Source organism: Schistocerca cancellata, chromosome 7, assembly GCF_023864275.1.
Source record: "Schistocerca cancellata isolate TAMUIC-IGC-003103 chromosome 7, iqSchCanc2.1, whole genome shotgun sequence".
Classification (NCBI taxonomy): Eukaryota; Metazoa; Arthropoda; class Insecta; order Orthoptera; family Acrididae; genus Schistocerca; species Schistocerca cancellata.
Window position 1 is genome coordinate 464824450 of NC_064632.1, and position 20225 is coordinate 464844674.

General features: G+C 43.4%; 1 protein-coding gene across 1 annotated transcript in view; it reads left to right on the forward strand.

Annotated features, from left to right (window-relative positions):
* Window positions 1–1415: 1415 nt before the first annotated feature.
* The window catches only part of LOC126092826 (myosin-9-like), a 166102-nt gene continuing 147292 nt past the window's right edge, over window positions 1416–20225 (forward strand). The window contains exons 1-3 of the mRNA XM_049908555.1: window positions 1416–1502; window positions 12577–12729; window positions 19308–19460. Coding sequence (XP_049764512.1) covers window positions 1416–1502; window positions 12577–12729; window positions 19308–19460 — 393 coding nt within the window. The remainder of the gene's footprint in view (window positions 1503–12576; window positions 12730–19307; window positions 19461–20225) is intronic.

The following is a 20225-nucleotide window of genomic DNA, read 5'->3' on the forward strand; positions in this document are numbered from 1 at the left end:
TCTCTGGTAAACTTACTTCAGCAACTGTATTATTACTTTTTGAAAGAGTGCCAGTTTTTGTTGTTTATGTTCCAATGACTTTTAGGAAAGAATTCCACGTCTCTTGTTGTCGCTTCCATCGCCCAAATAACAGGAAAAGTTAGCTTATCCTGATTGTTGATGCAATATCGACCGTGTACAAATATTCACTTTTGGTGGCAAGAAATACGTGAGCCACTATTGTGGCGAGAGACTCCAGGATAGGAGAGCCGTCGTTGAGGCTTGTGGTGACTGTCTTCCATTACATCAGGTGAGCTCTGTCCTGGGCCTCTCGTACACGAATTTCCCTAAATAGAGGTGTGAGCGCTGAAATTCCCGCAGAGCACCAGCGGTTGCTCAAGTTGGAGCAACATTACTTTCAACTCTTACTTCACCTATCTCGGTTCTCGGGTATTTAAAACCGGCTAACGGGGTGGATAATACAGAACATAATTTAATTCTTGCTACCGATATCTGCAGTCCTGCGGTAGGGGAACTAATGTGTATATCCGAGAAAGTAATTCCTGCCACAGCAGGACAGCGGCACGCCCCCCCCCCCCCCCCCTTTAGAGTCGAGTCTGCCTGCCATAATAACAAAGTACCTTCTACAGGTGATATACCTATCTAGTTTGGATCACGTTTCGGAAATCGAAGCAGCACACACATTTTTTAGATGGATTTCTTGTAACAGGCTGTCTCTGTTGTCTACGGCTGACCGAATATGCCATTGAAGGACCATGAAAATTTTGATTGGAAATAGTGCTTGGAGTTAAAATTCTTGCGCCTCTCGTGCCTAACTGCTCGGATAAGGAAATACACCTCACTTGTTGATGTGACACTCCAGACATTATCTCGGAGTTAACTGCAGCTGCCATTCGTCGTGGACGTCCTGAACACTGACACTGTGTTACGGCTTGGTAATGTGGAATCCCAGATACTGAGTGAGCCTCTATTGTATCTCGTAACTCCTCACTTGATGTGACATAAAACTAATTCGAAAACATATGCATACCCTCACTGTTGGATATTGCACTTCACCACAGTCCCACTGAAATTGAAGCATTGATCGAAGTATACATTTAATTTTTTTTCTCAACGTTTGGAATAAATACGTCTATTAAAGCAGATCTTACAGTTTCAAGAGATTATTCCAACAAACTGAGGCAAGGGTCAAATCCGTGTCGGAGCCCGTCCACAAAAAAAAAAAAAAAAACTCAACTTTCTGATCGCTATGTAGTCCACGTTTGAGGCGGCGTCATCGTTGTCTTAATGTATATGCACTGGTTTACGCGTATAGTGATTTTGTTTTGGCTTCTCAGGTGCTACGGCGCATCTTGTGCTGTTCGTGTATTCCCTGCAGGAAGAAAGCGAAGAAAACGAAGAAAACGCAGAAAACGATGGAAGCGACACCTTATGTGGAGCGCTACACAAGTAGAAAAGAGTGGAAGAAAGACCTTGATGCTGGAATAATGGATCTGAACATGGTGAGCAACTCCAAGATGTATCAAAAACGGCACAGCGATGTTAAAGCATTGCTGAAATTAGTAGCAATGGTTACTCTAGTAGCAAAATCTGTTGCTTAAACTTCTCAGTTTTTTTCAATATTCGAACTATTTGTTTTATTTTTCTGTTTTATATTAAATCTTAAATTAGACCTTACAAACATATACCCTCGTTCGGTGTCTACGACTAGTTCTGGAGAACTGTTGTTAGACTTTATCTGATATCTTTACGCTCTCAACGTTAATATAAAATCGATGAGATGGCTTTCATTATCACATTGACTTTCCAGGTGCAGTTTTTTTATTTTATGTACTTCAAAGATTATGATTGTTGTATCATTTTATGTTCATCTGAACGCTCTCCCTCATCGTTGGTGGTTCACTGTCCAAATCTCTTTGCCCTCAGCCATCCACTCTCACTTCCCATGAAGAGTTTCAGATCTCACCTTAAGATAATTTTACGTCTTTATGAAGAACTATATTTTCATAGGTAATGAACATATATTTAAATGAGGAGCGTAGTATTATATAGTCGAAATATTTGTCTTATAAGAGGACAAATACTAAGAATTAAATAAATCCGTATAAATCAAATAGTGGGTGTATTATTAATAATTGCAAATCATATAATGCCTATTCGCTTTCATTAGTAAATTCTACAGCAGTATCATCATAAACATATGTTTTAAACGGATTTTGTTTTGAATATATTTGGCTTCAGTTGCCCATGAACTTTGCTACGAACAGGCTTTACACAAACACTGATCAGACAGAACATATGACGACGTACCTAATAGCCGGTATGTCTACCTTTGGCACGGATAACAGCGCTGTCACGTCGTGGCAAGGAAGCAGTGACACCTTGATAGGTCACTGGAGGAAGTTGGCACAGCGTCTGCACACACGAGTCACCCAATTCCCGTAAATTCCGGGAAGGGGAGCTGTAAGCTCTGAAGCCACGTTCGGTCACACCCCACGTGTTTTCGGTGGGGTACAGATCTAGCGGGTTGAAGTGTTCGTCAAACCACTCCACCACACTCCTGGACTTGTGACATGGTGCATTATCTTGCTGAAAATCGCACAGATGTCAGCACACGTAATCGTCATAATGGGATGTACTTGGTCTGCAAAGAGTGTACTCCCAGCCGTTACGGTGCCTTGCACAAGCTAAACTGGACCCACGGATGCTCACGTGAATGTTCTCCAGAGCATAATGGAGCCGCCGCCATCTTGTCTCCATTCCGCAGTACAGGTGTGAAGGCGCTGTTAACCTGGAAGACGATGGATTGGCCCCCTCCCATCGGCATTATGAAGAAGGTATTGGGATTCATCGGACCATGAAACGGTCTGCCACTGTGCCAACTCCTGTGTCGATAGTCACGTGCCCGTTTCGGCCGTAGTTGCCGATGTCAGGTGCTGACATTGGCACACGCATGCGTCGATGTTTGTGGAGGCCATTCGTTAGGAGTGGTCGGTGCTTCGTGTACTCATGTACACTTGTACTCTGCGCAGCCTTAAAGTCTGATCTTAATTTTGTCACAGTTAGCCACCTGTCCTGGTTTTGCAGTCTGGCTTCTGTAATGAGATGTTGGCGGCCAACGTCACGACGTAAGGACATGGTTTTACCTTGGTTTCACTGCATCTTGAAGTCATTCACCACAGCACTTCTCGAAAACTCGGTAAGTCGTGCAAATTCCTGCACGGTCATGCCAAGCCTCTGGGCCATCACAATCTGACCTCAGCCCAACGTAGACAGATCGCGCGCCTTCCCTTTTCTACAAACGAACAACATTGTCACTGATAGTACATGCACAAGCGTGTGTCAGACCGGCAGTCATTCCTTGCCGTGTGACGCCGCTATTGCCTGGACGTCTTTATACAGGGTGAAAAGTATTTAAACCGACAAACGGTGGGAGGTTGTAGGGGACATCGAAACAAATATTTTTCTCTCATGTCATTTTTTCCTATGAGGAGTATTTAAACCGGTAGAGGAAGATTTCTCTGAGTCAAATTAATTAAACCAACAAACACTTTTCCATTTTTTATGACCAAGAGACAACACATTAACACAATCTAATTTCAATTGCAGTAGATTTTCAAAAATGCCTCCATTGGCACGTAAACAAAGATTACATCGCCGGATCATGTTCTGTCTGACACGGACAAAAACCGCAGGAGTATCCTGAATTGTTCCTGCTGCTGCTACTATGCGGGCAAAAAGATCCTCTTCTGATGCAACAGGATTGCGTAAACAAGGCTGCGCATCTCTCCCCACACAAAAAAGTCCAGAGGGGAGATATCTCGGGATCGAGTAGGCCATGGTACAGGACCACCTCTGCCAATCCACGTTTCTGGGAAATGTCGGTTCAGGAATCGACGCACACGACGACTCTAATGTGCCGGCGCCCCGTCATGTTGGAACCACGTGCGTTGTATTGTAGGGAGCGGGACGTCTTACAGCAATGCTGGCAATGCTCTGATGAGAAAATTGTAATAGTGCCTCCCATTTAATGGCCTAGGTAGCAGATACGGCCCAATTAAACAGTTCCCAACAACACCGACCCACACATTAACGACGAACCGCACTTGATGAACGCTAGTAACTGTGGCATATGGGTTATCCTCACTCCAAACATGCGAATTGTGCATGTTAAAGACTCCATCACGCCCGAACGTTGCCTCATCTGTAAGCAACACAGAGGATGGAAATGTAGGATGCATTTCACACTGTTCCAGGTACGACTGAGAAAACTGTGCTCTGGGTGTATAATCAACTGGTTCCAGGCTATGGACACGCTATAAGTGGATTGGACGTAACAATTGCTCTCGAAGGACTGTTCTTACATTCGTCTGATTCGTCCCCACGTTACGTAAAATTGCACAAGTGCTGATTGAAGGATCCAGATCCACATGCTGCAAGACAGCTTCCTCAAATTGCAGCGTTCTTACCGTGCGACAGCGTGCCTGTCCAGGTAATCGGCTAAATGACCCGGTCTCATGCAGTTATTGGAACACAGCAGGAAAGGTCGTATGATGCGGGATACGGAGATTAGGATATTGTTGATAAACCCGCTGTGCAGCTCGTCCGTTGTGGTGCGCTACGTAGTCCGCACCAACCGTTTCATTGTACTCAGTCCAGGTGTATCGCTCGATTAGTAAACAGAGACAATGCACTACTAGACTGGTGGACAGCAGTTACCTACAACTGAAGAAAGTAATACGCCCTCTAACAACTGAAGATCGCAATACGACCTCTAAAAACTGTAGAGCGTAATATGGCCTCCACTGGTTTAAATAATCCTCATAGGAAAAAATGACATTAGGGAAAAATATTTATTTTGGTGTCCCCTAAAACCTCACAGACTTTGTCGGTTTAAATACCTTTCACCTTGTATGTATAGTAGGTCTGTGGTCATAATGTTCTGTCTGATCAGTGTATGTGACTTCTGCTGTGGTAAGAACTAAATATAAAACCGTCACCTACGCAATACCATAACTCCATGATATTTTTAGGTCATCAGACTCTCTGCTGTTTCATATTGCTTCCTTCGGTAATATTATAATGGCTGTGAACCTGTTATACCCATCACAGGTCATTGTGCGCTTATTCTATTGTATTCTTTACATACACCTACACTTGTCCACTCCATATGCCTTTTAAAGATTGAACTACACAATTTTCTTTTGGCAGGAATGGAGCTATACTAACTCATCAAAACTTCTGGCCACTATGCGCCCCGTAAATCTTTTGTTCTATGTCCACCCGTTTATCTACTTTCATTGCTCTCTTAGGATTAACTTTTAAAGAACAATATATTTGACCTGTGCGAAATATGATTTGCTTATTTTAGTGCGATATTTATTGGCTGAGTACACGGGGGCGCCCGGGTGTTTATTTCTCCCAATTTACTATTAGAAAGGAAGAAATACACACGTTTTCTGTCTCCTCTCTTCCATCTGCTAACTCACACACTCTCCCTCTCCAATTGACCACTACGTCACCATCTCCCTCATGCACACTTCCCAAACGCCCCTTCCCTCTATCTGTCTACTTCTACCACTTCTCTCTGCCCATCCCCTCTTTCCACCTCTCTCTGGCCATCTACTAGCCCGGTCTTGCTCCGTTCACTTCCTCCTCCCACACTATGTTCATGTACTCCTCCCCCTTTCTCTCCGTTCATCTTTTTCTCACAATATCTCCTGTCCAATGCGCCTGTCTCTCTTCTCTCACTTCCATCTCTTCTTCCCCTCACTCTGTCCGTCTCCTCTGCCATGTCTCGATGTCCATCTCTTCCTTTCCCTCTCCGACTGTCTCTTTCCTCGTCGCTCCTCTCTCGTACTCTCGTATACACATTATGACACACACAGAAAAACAGCAGTGTAACCCATAACACGCGAATAACCACACTGCATGCTTTCAGTATTTGACCTGAGAATGAGAGCACTCAGTGTCTTGCAAATTTCTCTCGTTGACAACTCCAGGAAATGAAGAAAGGAAATTAGTTTGACGTTTCTACATTTTCGCTGTTCGCACAGCATCAAGTTTTAATTTATTACTTCTGTACTACTGTGTACGAGACACCTCTTTGCAGGCTGTATTCACAATACCACAGAGTCTACCATTGTTGTACCACATATAACTGAGGAGGCATGATATCGAAGACTAAGAAGCGTGAAATACTGACACATCATGCATGATTTATTAATCTGTTGGTTCTTTACTATCAACTGCATTCGCAACGCTTGTGACAGACGTATCCACAAATCCCGTAGAACGTACTTAGAAAATTATTTATTTGCAAGTCATATATAATTCAGGAGATTTGATGTCATAAATAGTGAGCTGTGTGGAAATAAATCTGCAGGACGAACTTCGTTAGAGATATAGGTATAATATATCTACCAGACACGTTAAATACAGAGTCCGAAAGAAAAATTTATACACACTTTAAGGAACGGAACTTATTACTTATGTGTTATTTTACATTTAATAGTTATCACACATGTTTTACAACCTACAGTTTCGCACATTGTCACTTTAATTGTTCAAAATGTTCGCCGTTGGCGGCTGTACACATAACAGAACGACGAGCGGTCGCCGCAACTGCACCAGTCACTGCTACAGTGGAGATCGCTGCACATGTCGCTGTAATGTCCTGGCGAAGTTCCTCCAGCGTGCGTGGCTTACGTCGATAGACGTTATCTTTCACAGTTCCCCACACGTAAAAGTCCATAGTTGTTAGACCTGGAGACCGAGTAGGGAACTCAATGGGCCCTCTTCGTCTAATCCAGTGCCCCGGAAAATTATCATCCAGGAAAAAATGGTGTGGCTAGGTGGTAGTGTCCTGTTGGTTGAAGACCTCTTCATCAGCTCCATAAAGAGCACATATACCTGGAAAAATTTATGTGTGTAATATTTCCAGGTGCGTTTCTCCAGTGACAGTAACATCAAAGAAAGAGAGTTCTACTAAGCCCCTGGTTGATAGTCCACACCACAAATGGACTCCTGGTAGTTTGAGTGCTTTATGCACATAAAACATGCGGATTTTTCCGTTGTCCAGCAGACACTGTCATGGAGATTCACAGTTCCATTAAGTTTAAATTGATTCTCGCCACTCCACACTACCTTCGTCAAAAACTGTTCGTCATCCTTTAGCATTTGCTGATACCATTCGCAAAATTGCATTCGGCGATCAGGATCGTCATCATAAATCGCGTTCAGTAATCGTGGAATGTAAACTCTCAACTTTGCAGCTTTCAGGGTTCTTCGTACACTTGTACTGCTAACCCTCACTTCAAGTGCACATTGCGTAGCAGACGTCTGAGTAGAATTTGCAAAATAATTTTCAACACGAGTGCCGACGAAGCAGGACTTGTAGCTGTACGCTGCCTTCCTTATCTTCCTTTATGAATATCACAAATCGTTCCGTGCAATTCAAACTTGTCAATGATGCATTTAATTGTTAGGCGGGTTGGCGCTTCCCTTTTCCAACTCCCGCCTGCACTGAAATTGCACTTCAACGGCATTATCAAACCTGAAAAATCACTTCATTATACATTTTCGCTGCTCGAATGTCAAGCGTGCTCCGGCCATCTTCTTTTCTCAATTCCAAGATAAAAGTACTAACACCTGTTGAGACAAAGATCTTACTACAACACACTCGGAACTCATATCGAACGACATTATCGATATCTCGATAGAGCCTGACAAAGAGTGTATACATTTTTCTGGCGGACTCTCTATTTTAAATAAATGTGAAACATAGTTGTCATGTCCAACACAGCAAAAATCTCATTCTTTATCTTTAACATATTTGGTACACATATTCGTTACGATCTGGGAAAAACATATTGTGAACCGCAAGCCTCCTATACTTGTGAGAGTGATACCATGGACAGACAAGGGGAAAGGAGGATGTGGATATACAGTGAGGGAAAAGGAGGAGATCGAAACAGACAGTGAGAGGAGGTGACAAACAAAGAGTGGTGGAGGAAGAAATGGGCAGAGAGATGGGAGAGGAGGAGATGGACAGCGAAAGGAAAGAGGAAGAGAATGACTTTGACAGGGAGAGAAGACAAGGGTGGAGAAAGGAGAGAAGAAGATGGACAGAGAGAGGGGGAGCCAGAAATGGATTGAACAGGGGAAGAGAAGGAGACAGTCAAACAGAAGGACGCAGGGAAGGATGGGAAGAAGGAGTAAGAGGGAGGGGGTATGAGGAAGTGGAAGTAGAGGGGGGGAGCAGGAGATCGACATAAGGGAAAGGAGTGCATAGATAAAGGGGGAGCACAGAGAAAGGATGAGCAGATGGAAGGAGAGAATGGTTCAAATGGCTCTGAGCAATATGGGACTTCACATCTTAGGTCATCAGTCCCCTAGATCTTAGAACAACTTAAACCTAACTAACCTAAGGACATCACACACATCCAAGCCTGAGGCAGGATTCGAACCCTGCGACCGCAGCAGTCGCGCGGTTCCAGACTGAAGCGCCTAGAACCACTCGGCCACAGCGGCCGGCGGAAGAAGAGACTAGTGAGAAGTAGAAAGATGGAGAGATTGGTGGGAGGAGACAGACAGAGTGAAGGGCACGAGGAGATGGACAGAGTTGTGAGTACACAACGTCCAACGTATAATGCGTCGAAGAAAGCGGCAGCTAGACGAACGTTGATCGTAAAAGGAAGAAGAGTGCTTCTGCGATTCCATTTGCTTGGTTACAAGTCCCCTATATTCTTTCTCTCGAAACCGTTATGGAGGATAATTCCGATTACCTTAATAATATTAGCCCAAGTGACCCGTTGAGACAAGTGTGATCCTGTAAGGAGATGGTTTATTTGCGCAGTTTGTATGAAAACGTAGCGAACATGAACTGTGTAGGATAAATCGTGAAAAATATTGCTGCGCTTCATTAGAGAGGAGCAGAGGTGGCGAATGTTTCACGGTACATTTTCTTGTCAAGATATTGTGTGGACCAAACGGCATCCTACACCTATTACACGTATTCGGAAACTGAATCTAAGTCAAGGCACCATGATATGAACACATTAGTGTCTGATGGCAAACTGTAACCAGAATTGTGGAATTTTGTGTTTCGGCTCACGACAGCAGTAAGCTTTTTCGAGGGTGAATTCTTTAATGAACGAATGTGACATTGGATGAATTACTTTCTGTCTCAGGTTAAATCAGACCTCATTGACGACCCTGAAATCTGCTGAACGCGTTGCTTGCAGTAGTAGTTATTTTATCACTGTTTGAGCTGAGCTTAACGATAGAAGTGTGATTCAAGAATGGAGACAGACGGGAAATGTTTTAGACCATATGCTCTTTCCTGGCCACACGTATCACATAGCGTGGTGGAAATCTCGACCCACGACGTCTGAAGATAGCGAACCAGTACAATAAAACGTTTGTCAGCTTATTACCCTGATGAAAGCCTTGCCTGTGTCAGAAAAGCATTACAAGTTACCAGTTTCAACATCAAAAGCGTAAACTGTGCAAAAGAGTCACTGTTTAGGAATTGTCATGCTCTACTCAGAGGCAATAGACAGGGTATTTCGTCACAAAAAGAACACTGACTCCGTCAGTCAATACGTATCCCCAAATAGTCTCTGTGCTATAACCGTAATATCATCGTCAATGCGTCAGCATAAGTGCTGTTAAGGAGACGTAGCACGAGTGACAGTTAAGATTACTCCCTTAAAGAATACCACTGGTGCATGGTAGAACACTGATTATTGGAAACCCTGTGGAAATCGAAAGTATTGCGGAATGATGGCCCCTGGGACCGATCTAATGGCTCATTGTTCGTCTGGTTTGCATTAGAACGCTCCTTGCATTTATTAGTAGGGAAAATTTGATTGAAAGCATTGGCGCTTACGAATACTTGCTTGTTTTTCCATTTGATAACACAGCTACATTATTCGATGGAGAAATGCTGCCTTTGTTGCATCAAAGCGGAGGTTCTGGAACTATAAACATACAAGAGCATTTGCCAATGAAACTTAGATGTTACCAAAAAACTGGAAACCATTTAGGCCATTGAAAGATATTCTGTAACGGTAGATCAAGTATGTTTACTTAGGGAGATACCTAAATGAAACAATTGCCCTATAATAAAACAATAATTAAAAATAATAATGATGTACATATGGGATAACATTATGCGTGTGAATCATTAAAGAAAAAAAGATATAGTAACTTTAGAGCAACTATACAACTTCAGGAACTATTACACCGTGCGATGAATCTGAATTATTATATGTGGCTAAATCTAATAATATATCAGGACACATAATTTATATGCTATTAACAAGGTATTAGATTAATTAATTTAATCCAGCAGATGATTTAGGGTAGTATTATTAGCATAACTGTATATTATCGTTTCCAAGCCTCATGTTTACATTTGCATGCAAATTTTACTATGTACTTAGTGTTCACATCTATGCATACACATGTGCTGTGTAATTAGTAAACAAAACAGCATCATAGACGTTATACACACCCTGGGCCAAAGTTAATCAATTATGGTTAAGAAACATGAGTCTCTTGACTGGTTTCATTCTTCTTCACGGGCTAATCTTTTAATATCAGTATGTTTACCACACTGCATTGGCAAAATCTGCTTAATATCTTCTACAGTTAGCACCTACACAAAAGTTTTGGTTTCAAGTGGCCGTTACTAGTTTAGGATTTCTTAGCAGCAGTCTCATTAACCTGCGTCCAGTCCTGTTGAGCATGTTCCATTAAAGGCTTACCTCACCTTATCACTCTTGTATCTCTCATTTCTCTACTTTATTTGATTTCTTAATGTATAACCACTCCCTATAACACTATGTAACACATTCTTTAGACTTTACACTTACAAGTGCCTATGTGATATAAAATCCATTCAAGGGTGGTAAGTCGAATCTCTAGAGTATTCCTATGTGTTAGATATATGCAATACTACATGAGTCAGTAATAGCAAAAACAAAACACCCACAGTTTATGGAGTACGGACGCTTCAGAGAGAGAAGGGAGCCAGAATATCCGTCCATCTTCGAGATCTTTCCCTGTCAACCGACTCCAGGACCTGCCCCTCGCATCAAGAAAGAAGAGAATAGTAACGACGATACTCGAAAGGACGGCCGTGCAGAGGTGAGCAAACATGAGTACTACCGGGTATACAGCGCAGAATTAGTCACTCTCCCAGACGTGGGACTAGGTAAGGAACTTTGTTGTAATCCATTAATACAAAATAGCAGTGGTTACAATATCCTAAAATAAATGTAACATACAACGGAAAGATACTACTGTGGAAAGTAAACTTCCGTTGTAAAATTACAAGGCTACGGAATATACCACTCGTTTGAAACACAAGCTAAAAACGCATGTTAACAGTCGATTCAGTCTTACATGCTACCTCAATTGTCCAGTACACGATGTACGATCATACGGAGTGTTAGCTTCAATACCTGTCCATGAAACTAAGTACTGCTATGAACTGCAGTGGGCATATGCTGTCGGTAATAAGAGGCACAAATCCGACTTCAACTTCTATTCAGTAGCTGCAGGAGAAACACACACGATACCAATGCGACGTAATATGGTTTACAGTTCCAGTGCTTGTGGTCCCCATCAATGCGACATGCAGAATAAGGTTTTGAACCATGATGAATAGTTAATAAGAATATAAGTAACCAGACCAAACCACACGAAGATATAACAGAGGGTTGTATAGTGTGAGGGGCTCTTAAACAAAAGGTAACGATGTTGTCGTAATCTTTTTGTGTAGTCCTCCAGAATATGAATTCTGGGTAGAGTAGGCAGCGTCATAGAGCTTTACACGTATATTCACGTGACGATCAGAGGATCAAGTGAGAGAAATTAAGGTGGTAAGAGAGAGTATTATAAAAATAAATGTAGGTTCTAAGTAGAAAATTACCTTGTTTAGAATTGCCTGCGTATTTTACTATGTTCTTGCTGTTCGTATACTTCTGCTCTATTGTCGCAATTAGTGAACAAAGATGCATTACAAACGTTATACACAAAACAGATCACAGACAATGTCTATGTTTTTCGAGTCATATATCTATTGACTTGTTTCAGCTTTCTTCATATATTGTGTACCACACAGTGCGCGGACAACGATCTGGTGTTTATACACTTTGCACACGTTCACATTCTTCTCCTTTCAGATGTGGGGTTCATTATTCGATTGTTTCAAATGGCTCTGAGCGCTATGGGACTTAACATCTGAAGTCATCAGTCCGTTCATTATTCCTAGATGCCTAATCATTATTCGTGTCAACCAACCTTTATTTTGTTAAGTGTGCCCCATTAAAACATTCTGTACCCTTCTCATTCGCGTGCCTCTCAGTTCCCTATCTCAATTTGATATATTATTTTTTGACAAACGCCTATAGCAACACATTTCACATTCGTTATTAGACACAATTATGTTCTGCTACTTGATATACCAACTGTTTAACAAAGCTAAGTCAGTTGTCTAAAGTTTCCTTCTGTTAGACATATGGCATCGTAGTTGAATAAGAGATAATAAAACCAAACCATCTACAGGGCCATGCTGTTGGGCGCGTCAAGAAGAGGAAGGCAGCCGAAGAAATACCGCCGTCTGATGACCGCGAGCGCAAACACACCGAGCAGCGTCGCCGTCGCCGCAAGAGACGTGAGAATAAACTGGTGGCCGCGCCGCAGGAGGGCCCTGCTGGGGTAAGTCAGCGTCATCACTGCCGTGGAGGGCAGGCAGGGAGAGGCGGACAGACAGGTTGAGAGCTAAGAAACAACAGGTACTTCTTAAACAGCACTCATTGAAGAATCAGCCACTCTGCCAGATCATGTCTATCGAGAATTCCTGATGCTCCAGACATGCCTCCTCGATTATAAATTCCGGAAGGATAGTTTAAGGGATTCACTTTATTGCAATCAAATGATAGATTGGTTACAAGATAATGATGTAAATCTTGGGTCGTACGGATAGTTATTATTGTGGGACAGTAAGGCCCGGTGTAAAATATCCACGGGTTACGATTATAAAACTTGTGTGAAACACAGCAGCTTCAAACAGCTTCATGTGCACAAATTATAGATCTGCAGCTGTGCGAGTCACAACTGGCCAATGACTACTGCCAGTCGGAGACACATCCGTCCCTTAGTATCGCAGATTTGAGGTAAGACTAGCGAACGGCTTCCATTGTCGACGAATTCAAAAAAGTTCAAATTTGTGTGAAATCTTATGAGACTTAACTGCTAAGGTCATCAGTCCCTAAGCTTACACACTACTTAACCTAAATCATCCTAAGGACAAACACACACAGCCATGCCCGAGGGAGGACTCGAACCTCCGCAGGGACCAGCCGCACAGTCCATGACTGCAGCGCCTTCAGACCGCTCGGCTAATCCCGCGTGGCTGTCGACGGATTCATTATAGATGTAGTTCGAAGTGTGGAATGACGGGGAATGAAACTGTTTGACACATTTTAAACGCAAGTATGCCGATAACCGTTTTATGTGATTTGTGTAAACACGGAGAACTGCAATCCGATTGGCCGACGTGAATTTAACTGTGCACAAATACTGGCGCCAGGACGTATCACATCAAAGAGAAAACTGCCATGTACGTAAAGATATAGGTATAGGTGATATTAGTCCAGACTGTTAACGGAACTGAACACTTCAGTAGGATACCCTCGTACGAAACCACAAGCTGAATATCAATGACGCCCCATATAGCATCAGTGGCACTTATGAGACATTAGGGAACCAATAAAGCACTCGGAATCAATTACAACAGTTCGGCGATTTATGCCTGCAAGAAAGTGATGACTCATCTAACGTACATGGTAGAAGCGAAGTGACTACCTTAACATAGCAGGAAACTCGGTAAGAATTAGTCGATGTTAATCAGACTTCGAATACATTCCAACTGTACTAATGAAATCCTCTGTGACTGATACAAATGGCATACCGAGAACAACTTAAATTTCTTAAAACAGACCTGACACATGAAGAGCATCAGTGCAGTCTTTTCTGGTTTATTATAATTCCATCAACAATTGTTCACGTGATGAGATAAGCGTGAGTTTGCAACTACATAACTTAGCCAGACTATTTGTGTGAAACAGTAGTAATAACAGTCGGTAGAGCACACACGACGTCAATGGCACAACTCGCAAAAATGTGTTACTGCCTCTCACTGGAGCGAATCAGAGATGGCCCAGGAGCCTTGGTGCAGGTTCTGATAGGATTACTCCGAAGACGAAACCAGATGTCATCCCATCTATATGTACACTTCGTCTGCGATCAGTTTAAGAACTGAAGTTTTAGCACGTAAAGATACTAATTGAGAGCAAGGACAATGTACACAGATATAAAGGGCTCTGATATGACAGGTGTGAACTGATAAAATTGTGCCGCGTTAATAATCTTACAGCAGATATAGGGGCTCTGATACTATACACGAACAGCGTGTCACTAAGTACTTTCAGTATAACGAGTAATGTTTTATCGGGGCAACTGACATATAGGTAATTAATAACTCCACGTGATTCACATTTAATTGAAAGTAACACTTCTCTTTGGCACAAGATTCTGCATAATAATGTAAAAATAAATTACGTTTTCGTTAGGAAGCTCCCGTTGTGAGGTTATGACGAAGCCACCGACATACCTCTGTGGAAGTCAGAAGTATCTGTACCGGATGACCTTACCGGTTAACAAATCGCTTGCTATAGGATCACAGGAGTTTAGTTAAAGGTATTGGCAAGGCCAAAATTAATAAATTGAATTTATTTAATAAATTTTGGTCCTGGCGGCGTTATAAAAATAGAAATAGTGTGTTTATGATACTACTTAATGAAACAGTGGTCACTATAGTGCTCTATATATATTACAATTCGCTACAGACGTCATGTTAAACATAAGCGTACACGAACAGAAAACTATTATAATCAAAATATCCACGGGTATGCTGCCGGTCTATAGTGTCCAACGGGCACAATATTTCGGCGATCAAACATGTCGCCATCATCAGGTGAACTGACGGACTGAGCTCCTGTGAACGTACCGGCACGGAGATCCGTACGCTATGGCTGCTCAGAGGGAACTGGGTTCGGTCGCGGCGGCGGCCGATTTAAATACCCTCCGCCCGCGGCGCGCTCCCTCCGCCGTCCGCGCCCAGCGCCACGGTCGCGCGGTGGAACAGATTGCGACGGCGTCTGAGATGACGTCGGTGTGATGGCTCTGTCCGCCGTGGTCGTCACAACTATACGTCTGCTCGATTTACTCTTGATTAACCCGATCGCTGGTTCCCAAGCCTTGCTAAGATTATAGCTGGGCGCGGACAGCGGAGGGAGCGCGCCGCGGGCGGAGGGTATTTAAATCGGCCGCCGCCGCGACCGAACCCAGTTCCCTCTGAGCAGCCATAGCGTACGGATCTCCGTGCCGGTACGTTCACAGGAGCTCAGTCCGTCAGTTCACCTGATGATGGCGACATGTTTGATCGCCGAAATATTGTGCCCGTTGGACACTATAGACCGGCAGCATACCCGTGGATATTTTGATTATCAAATACGCCGGGAGAAACTCAAGAATCACAGAAAACTATTATGTTCATTAAGCACACTACTGGCCACTAAATTTGCTACACCATGAAGATGACGTGCTACAGAGGCGAAATTTAACCGACAGGATGAAGATGCTGTGATATGCAAATGATTAGCTTTTCAGGGCATTCACACAAGGTTGGCGCCGGTGGTGACACCTACGACGTGCTGACATGAGGAAAGTTTCCCGCCGGCCGGGGTGGCCGAGCGGTTCTAGGCGCTACAGTCTGGAACCGCGCGACCGCCACGGTCGCAGGTTCAAATCCTGCCTCGGGCATGGATGTGTGTGATGTCCTTAGGTTAGTTAGGTTTACGTTGTTATAAGTTCTAGGGGACTGATGACCTTATAAGTTAAGTCCCATAGTTCTCAGAGCCATTTGAACCATTTTTGAAAGTTTCCAACCGATTTCTCATACACAAACAGCAGTTGACCGGCGTTGCCTGGTGAAATGTCGTTGTGATGCCTCGTGTAAGGAGGAGAAATGCTTACCCCCACGTTTCCGACTTTGATGAAGGTCGGATTCTAGCCTATCGCGATTACGGTTTATCGTATCGCGACATTGCTGCTCGCGTTGGTCGAGATCCAATGACTGTAAGCAGGATATGGAATCGGTGGGTTCAGGAGGGTAATACGGAACGCCGTGCTGGATCCCAACGGCCTCGTATCACTAGCAGTCGAGATGACAGGCATCTTATCCGCATGACTGTAACGGATCGTGCAGCCACGTATAGATCCCTGAGTAGCCAGATGGGGACGTTTGCGAGACAACAACCATCTGCACTAACAGTTCGACGACGTTTGCAGCAGCATGGACTATCAGCTCGGAGACCATGGCTGCGGCTACCCTTGACGCTGCATCACAGACAGGAGCGCCTGAGATGGTGTACCCGGATGAATCCAGGTTCTGTTTACAGCATCATGATGGTCGCATCCGTGTTTGGTGACATCGCGGTGAACGCACATTGGAAGCGTGTATTCGTCATCGCCATACTGGCGTATCACGCGGCGTGATGGTATGGGGTGCCACTGGTTACACGTCTCGGTCACCTCTTATTCGCAATGACGGCGCTTTGAACAGTGGACGTTACATTTCAGATGTGTTACGACCCGTGTCTCTACCCTTCATTCGATCCCTGCGAAACCTTACATTTCAGCAGGATAATGCACGACCGCATGTTTCAGGTTCTGTATGGGCTTTTCTGGATACAGAAAATGTCCGACTGCTGTCCTGGGCAGCACATTCTCCAGATCTCTCACCAATTCAAAACTTGTGGTCAATGGTGGCCGAGCAACTGACTCGTCACAATACTCCAGTGACTACTCTTGATGAACTGTGGTATCGTGTTGAATCTGCATGGGCAGCTGTACCTGTACACGCCATCCAAGCTCTGTTTGACTCAATGCCCAGGCGTATCAAGGCCGTTATTACGGCCAGAGGTTGTTTTTTTGGGTACTGATTTCTCAAGATCTGTGCACCCAGATTGCGTGAAATTGTAATCACATGTCAGTTTAGTATAATATATTTGTCCAATGAATACCCGTTTATCATCTGCATTTCTTCTTGATGTAGTAATTTTAATGGCCAGAAGTGTATTAACTTACTTTATACCGTAACTAAAATATCCATACCTTGGTAAAGATTGGTTAATTAGTTTGGGAAAACAACGACGTTCGCAATAGCTCCACAGAGCTTCCGTAATTTTAATCATATATGAAAGAAGTACAGAAATACTCGTGCCTGCACCCACTGCCGTGACTGAGTTGTGTTCGAGATTACCAGTAAACTCAAGTGAACGGTGGAAGTCGTAATGTCAGTCTGAAATCCTTACATACGCCCTGCAGCTTAGTTAGCGAACGCCGCTGTCGCTCACCGTACTTAGCGTTACCTATGGCCGCGGGCGGCTGCCGTAGTGGCTGTAGCACTCTCATTCATCTGACCTGTACTGGAGACTGCTCTCCCTGAGGGCCGAAACTCTATGCGCCTCTCTCTGAACTGATGTGTCTGCTGGCGAGTCTCTGATGGAAGTTTGCTCTACAGGGCGCTCCCAATAAGGATCAGAAATTTTATTTACTTTTTGGAGTGTGCATGGTGTCAGATAATCAATGACTTACTCTCCTGAGCACCAGCCAATGAGATCCCTTGTAACAGTGCAAAAATCTCCCTTCCCTATTTAGTTTAACATAATAAACCAGTCATAGGTTCATTGTGCTGGAGCTGAGAAACAGGCAACTTCTGACTCGCACCATCTGTCCTATGTCACGTTCAGCCAATCAGGCGTTCTTCATGTAGAGATATGTGAGTTCTGTTCTTCCACTCGAGAATTTATTTGCATTATCCTATGTCAGTGCTCGCACGTTTCTTAGCAGAGTCAACGAAATTTCAGTTAGCTTCGCAGCGCCTGTCATCTCACGGAGCCGTGGCGTTAAGCACGTAAGATCTACATGGTCTTTCGTCCCACTCCAAACTTAGGTTTTCACCGTTGTGGGCCTCAAGTTCCCAGAACATGGGAACACAACCTGTAGCTGCTAACTGGCGATATGCCTGCTCTGCGCCAGTGGACACACCAAGCTAAAACGTACAGATCAGCTTTCCATCGTTTGGGATGCAGACACGGGCAGTGCCTCTGCCGTGGAGATCACGCCACGTGCAGTATACTGTGGCCGGACACCGAGACACGCTCCCTTCTCCTGGGGGCCTGTGTCCAACGTGTAGTCAGTAGGATTCCCCTCTACTCATTTAAACAATCGCCCACATTCAGGAAATAATATGGAAATCTAGCGTTAGATACGAAAATCACTGACGTCAGTTTCAACAAAAACACTTATTTCTTGCTGGGAATTGATTTAAATTCGTTGGGTTAGTGAAGCTAACGGAGTTTGAGTATGGCACCAGACAGGGTTTACGAAAACGTTTGCACAGCACCCTAGATTGAGATACATGCTTACCTTACTGTGTATTTGGCATGCATAAGTTTGTGCTGCACTGTGGTAAGCAGCAAAGAAAAAATCTTCACGAACGTTACCTCCAAAACAGGCCACGAAAAATGTCTCATGTGTTTACATCTATCACTTAAGAGGCTGGTTTCATTCTTCCGTGTGAGCTAAACTCATTATTTCAAATGGTTCAAATGGCTCTCAGCACTAGGTGACTTATCATCTGAGGTCATCAGTCCCCTAGAACTTAGAACTACTTAAACCTAACTAACCTAAGGACATCACACACATCCATGCCCGAGGAAGGATTCGAAACTGCGACCGTAGCGGTCGAGCGGTTCCAGACTGAAGCTCCTACAACCGCTCGGCCACGGCCGCCGGCTCTTTATGTCTTCTCGCACATTATGCACTGCTTCGATAGTAAATTGTTTCTTATATTCCAATCTAGGCACATAGTCTCAGCTTTTGCTATCAAGTGCCTGCGTAACTAGCGTAACTATTCATGGATGACATAGAAACAGTCATGCGAACCTACCACTAATCATCGACCTTCCATTCTTGTATCCCACAGTTGTCTACCTTGTTTAATAACTTAGCTTTTAACTGACGTCTTCTAATAGTCTACATTTAAGGGCTGCTAATTTAATATATAATCTGTTTAAAAATGCTAAGTGAAGTATCTAAAGCTTTATGTATGACTGATATATGCCATCCTAGCGGAATAAGTAACTATAAGATCAAACCATCCACAGGTCCACGTTATTGGGCGCTTCAAAGTAAATAAGGTCGAAGAAGATAATCCACAGTTTAAGGATCAAGACATCGACCAGACCACACAGACAGAGATTTTCCTCAAGGAACGAGATATAATACTGGTCGATGCGCCGCAGAAGGGCCCTAGTGAGGTAAGTCGACATTGTTACTAACATTAAGAGTATGCGTGTGAGAGCGATGAGGAAACAGTTACGTCTCTGACTGTACACACTGCATAATTAGCCACTTAGACAGGTGATATCAGTCGAGATAATCTCATGATTTGCACACATCTCCATGACTGTAAAATGCAGTTGTCCCTCATATTTACATGAGGTATTAACAGACTGATTCACGGTATTAGAAGAAGAAGGTTATTATATCCCATCTAACACGGATGGTTGAAATGGTATAATTACTACATCTAGTAATTGATAACGGTACTTTGGCATGATCTCTTGAAACAACTGAGTAGGATATATTCGGCCTCATAAACATTCCATCTGTGTAAATAAATGATCGTCTGAGCTAATGAACATTGTCATCTCTCTTCCAACACTACTCACACAATGAGAGCACAATTCGATCCAATTTCGTGGGGTCTCCTTTGCTCTGTTACGACACTTCTTCGAACATTGAAACAAACGTGATCTTGTAAAAGGATTGTCAGTCCATATTATCAATTTAACTTGATAAGAAGTGCAGGGGCCCAGGTTATCAGAAAGTATTACTGTCTCTCATTGAGGCGAATGATAGGTTTACGACGTGTCTCTATGCAGGTACTGCTAGAGATACTATGCCCACATTAGTTTTCAACACCATAATACTTAAGTTTTGGAACCAAAGAGATAATTAACAGGGTATTACCACATAATTCATGGATGTTAGTCTATAAAGTGGAATTACTTTGTTTTCTA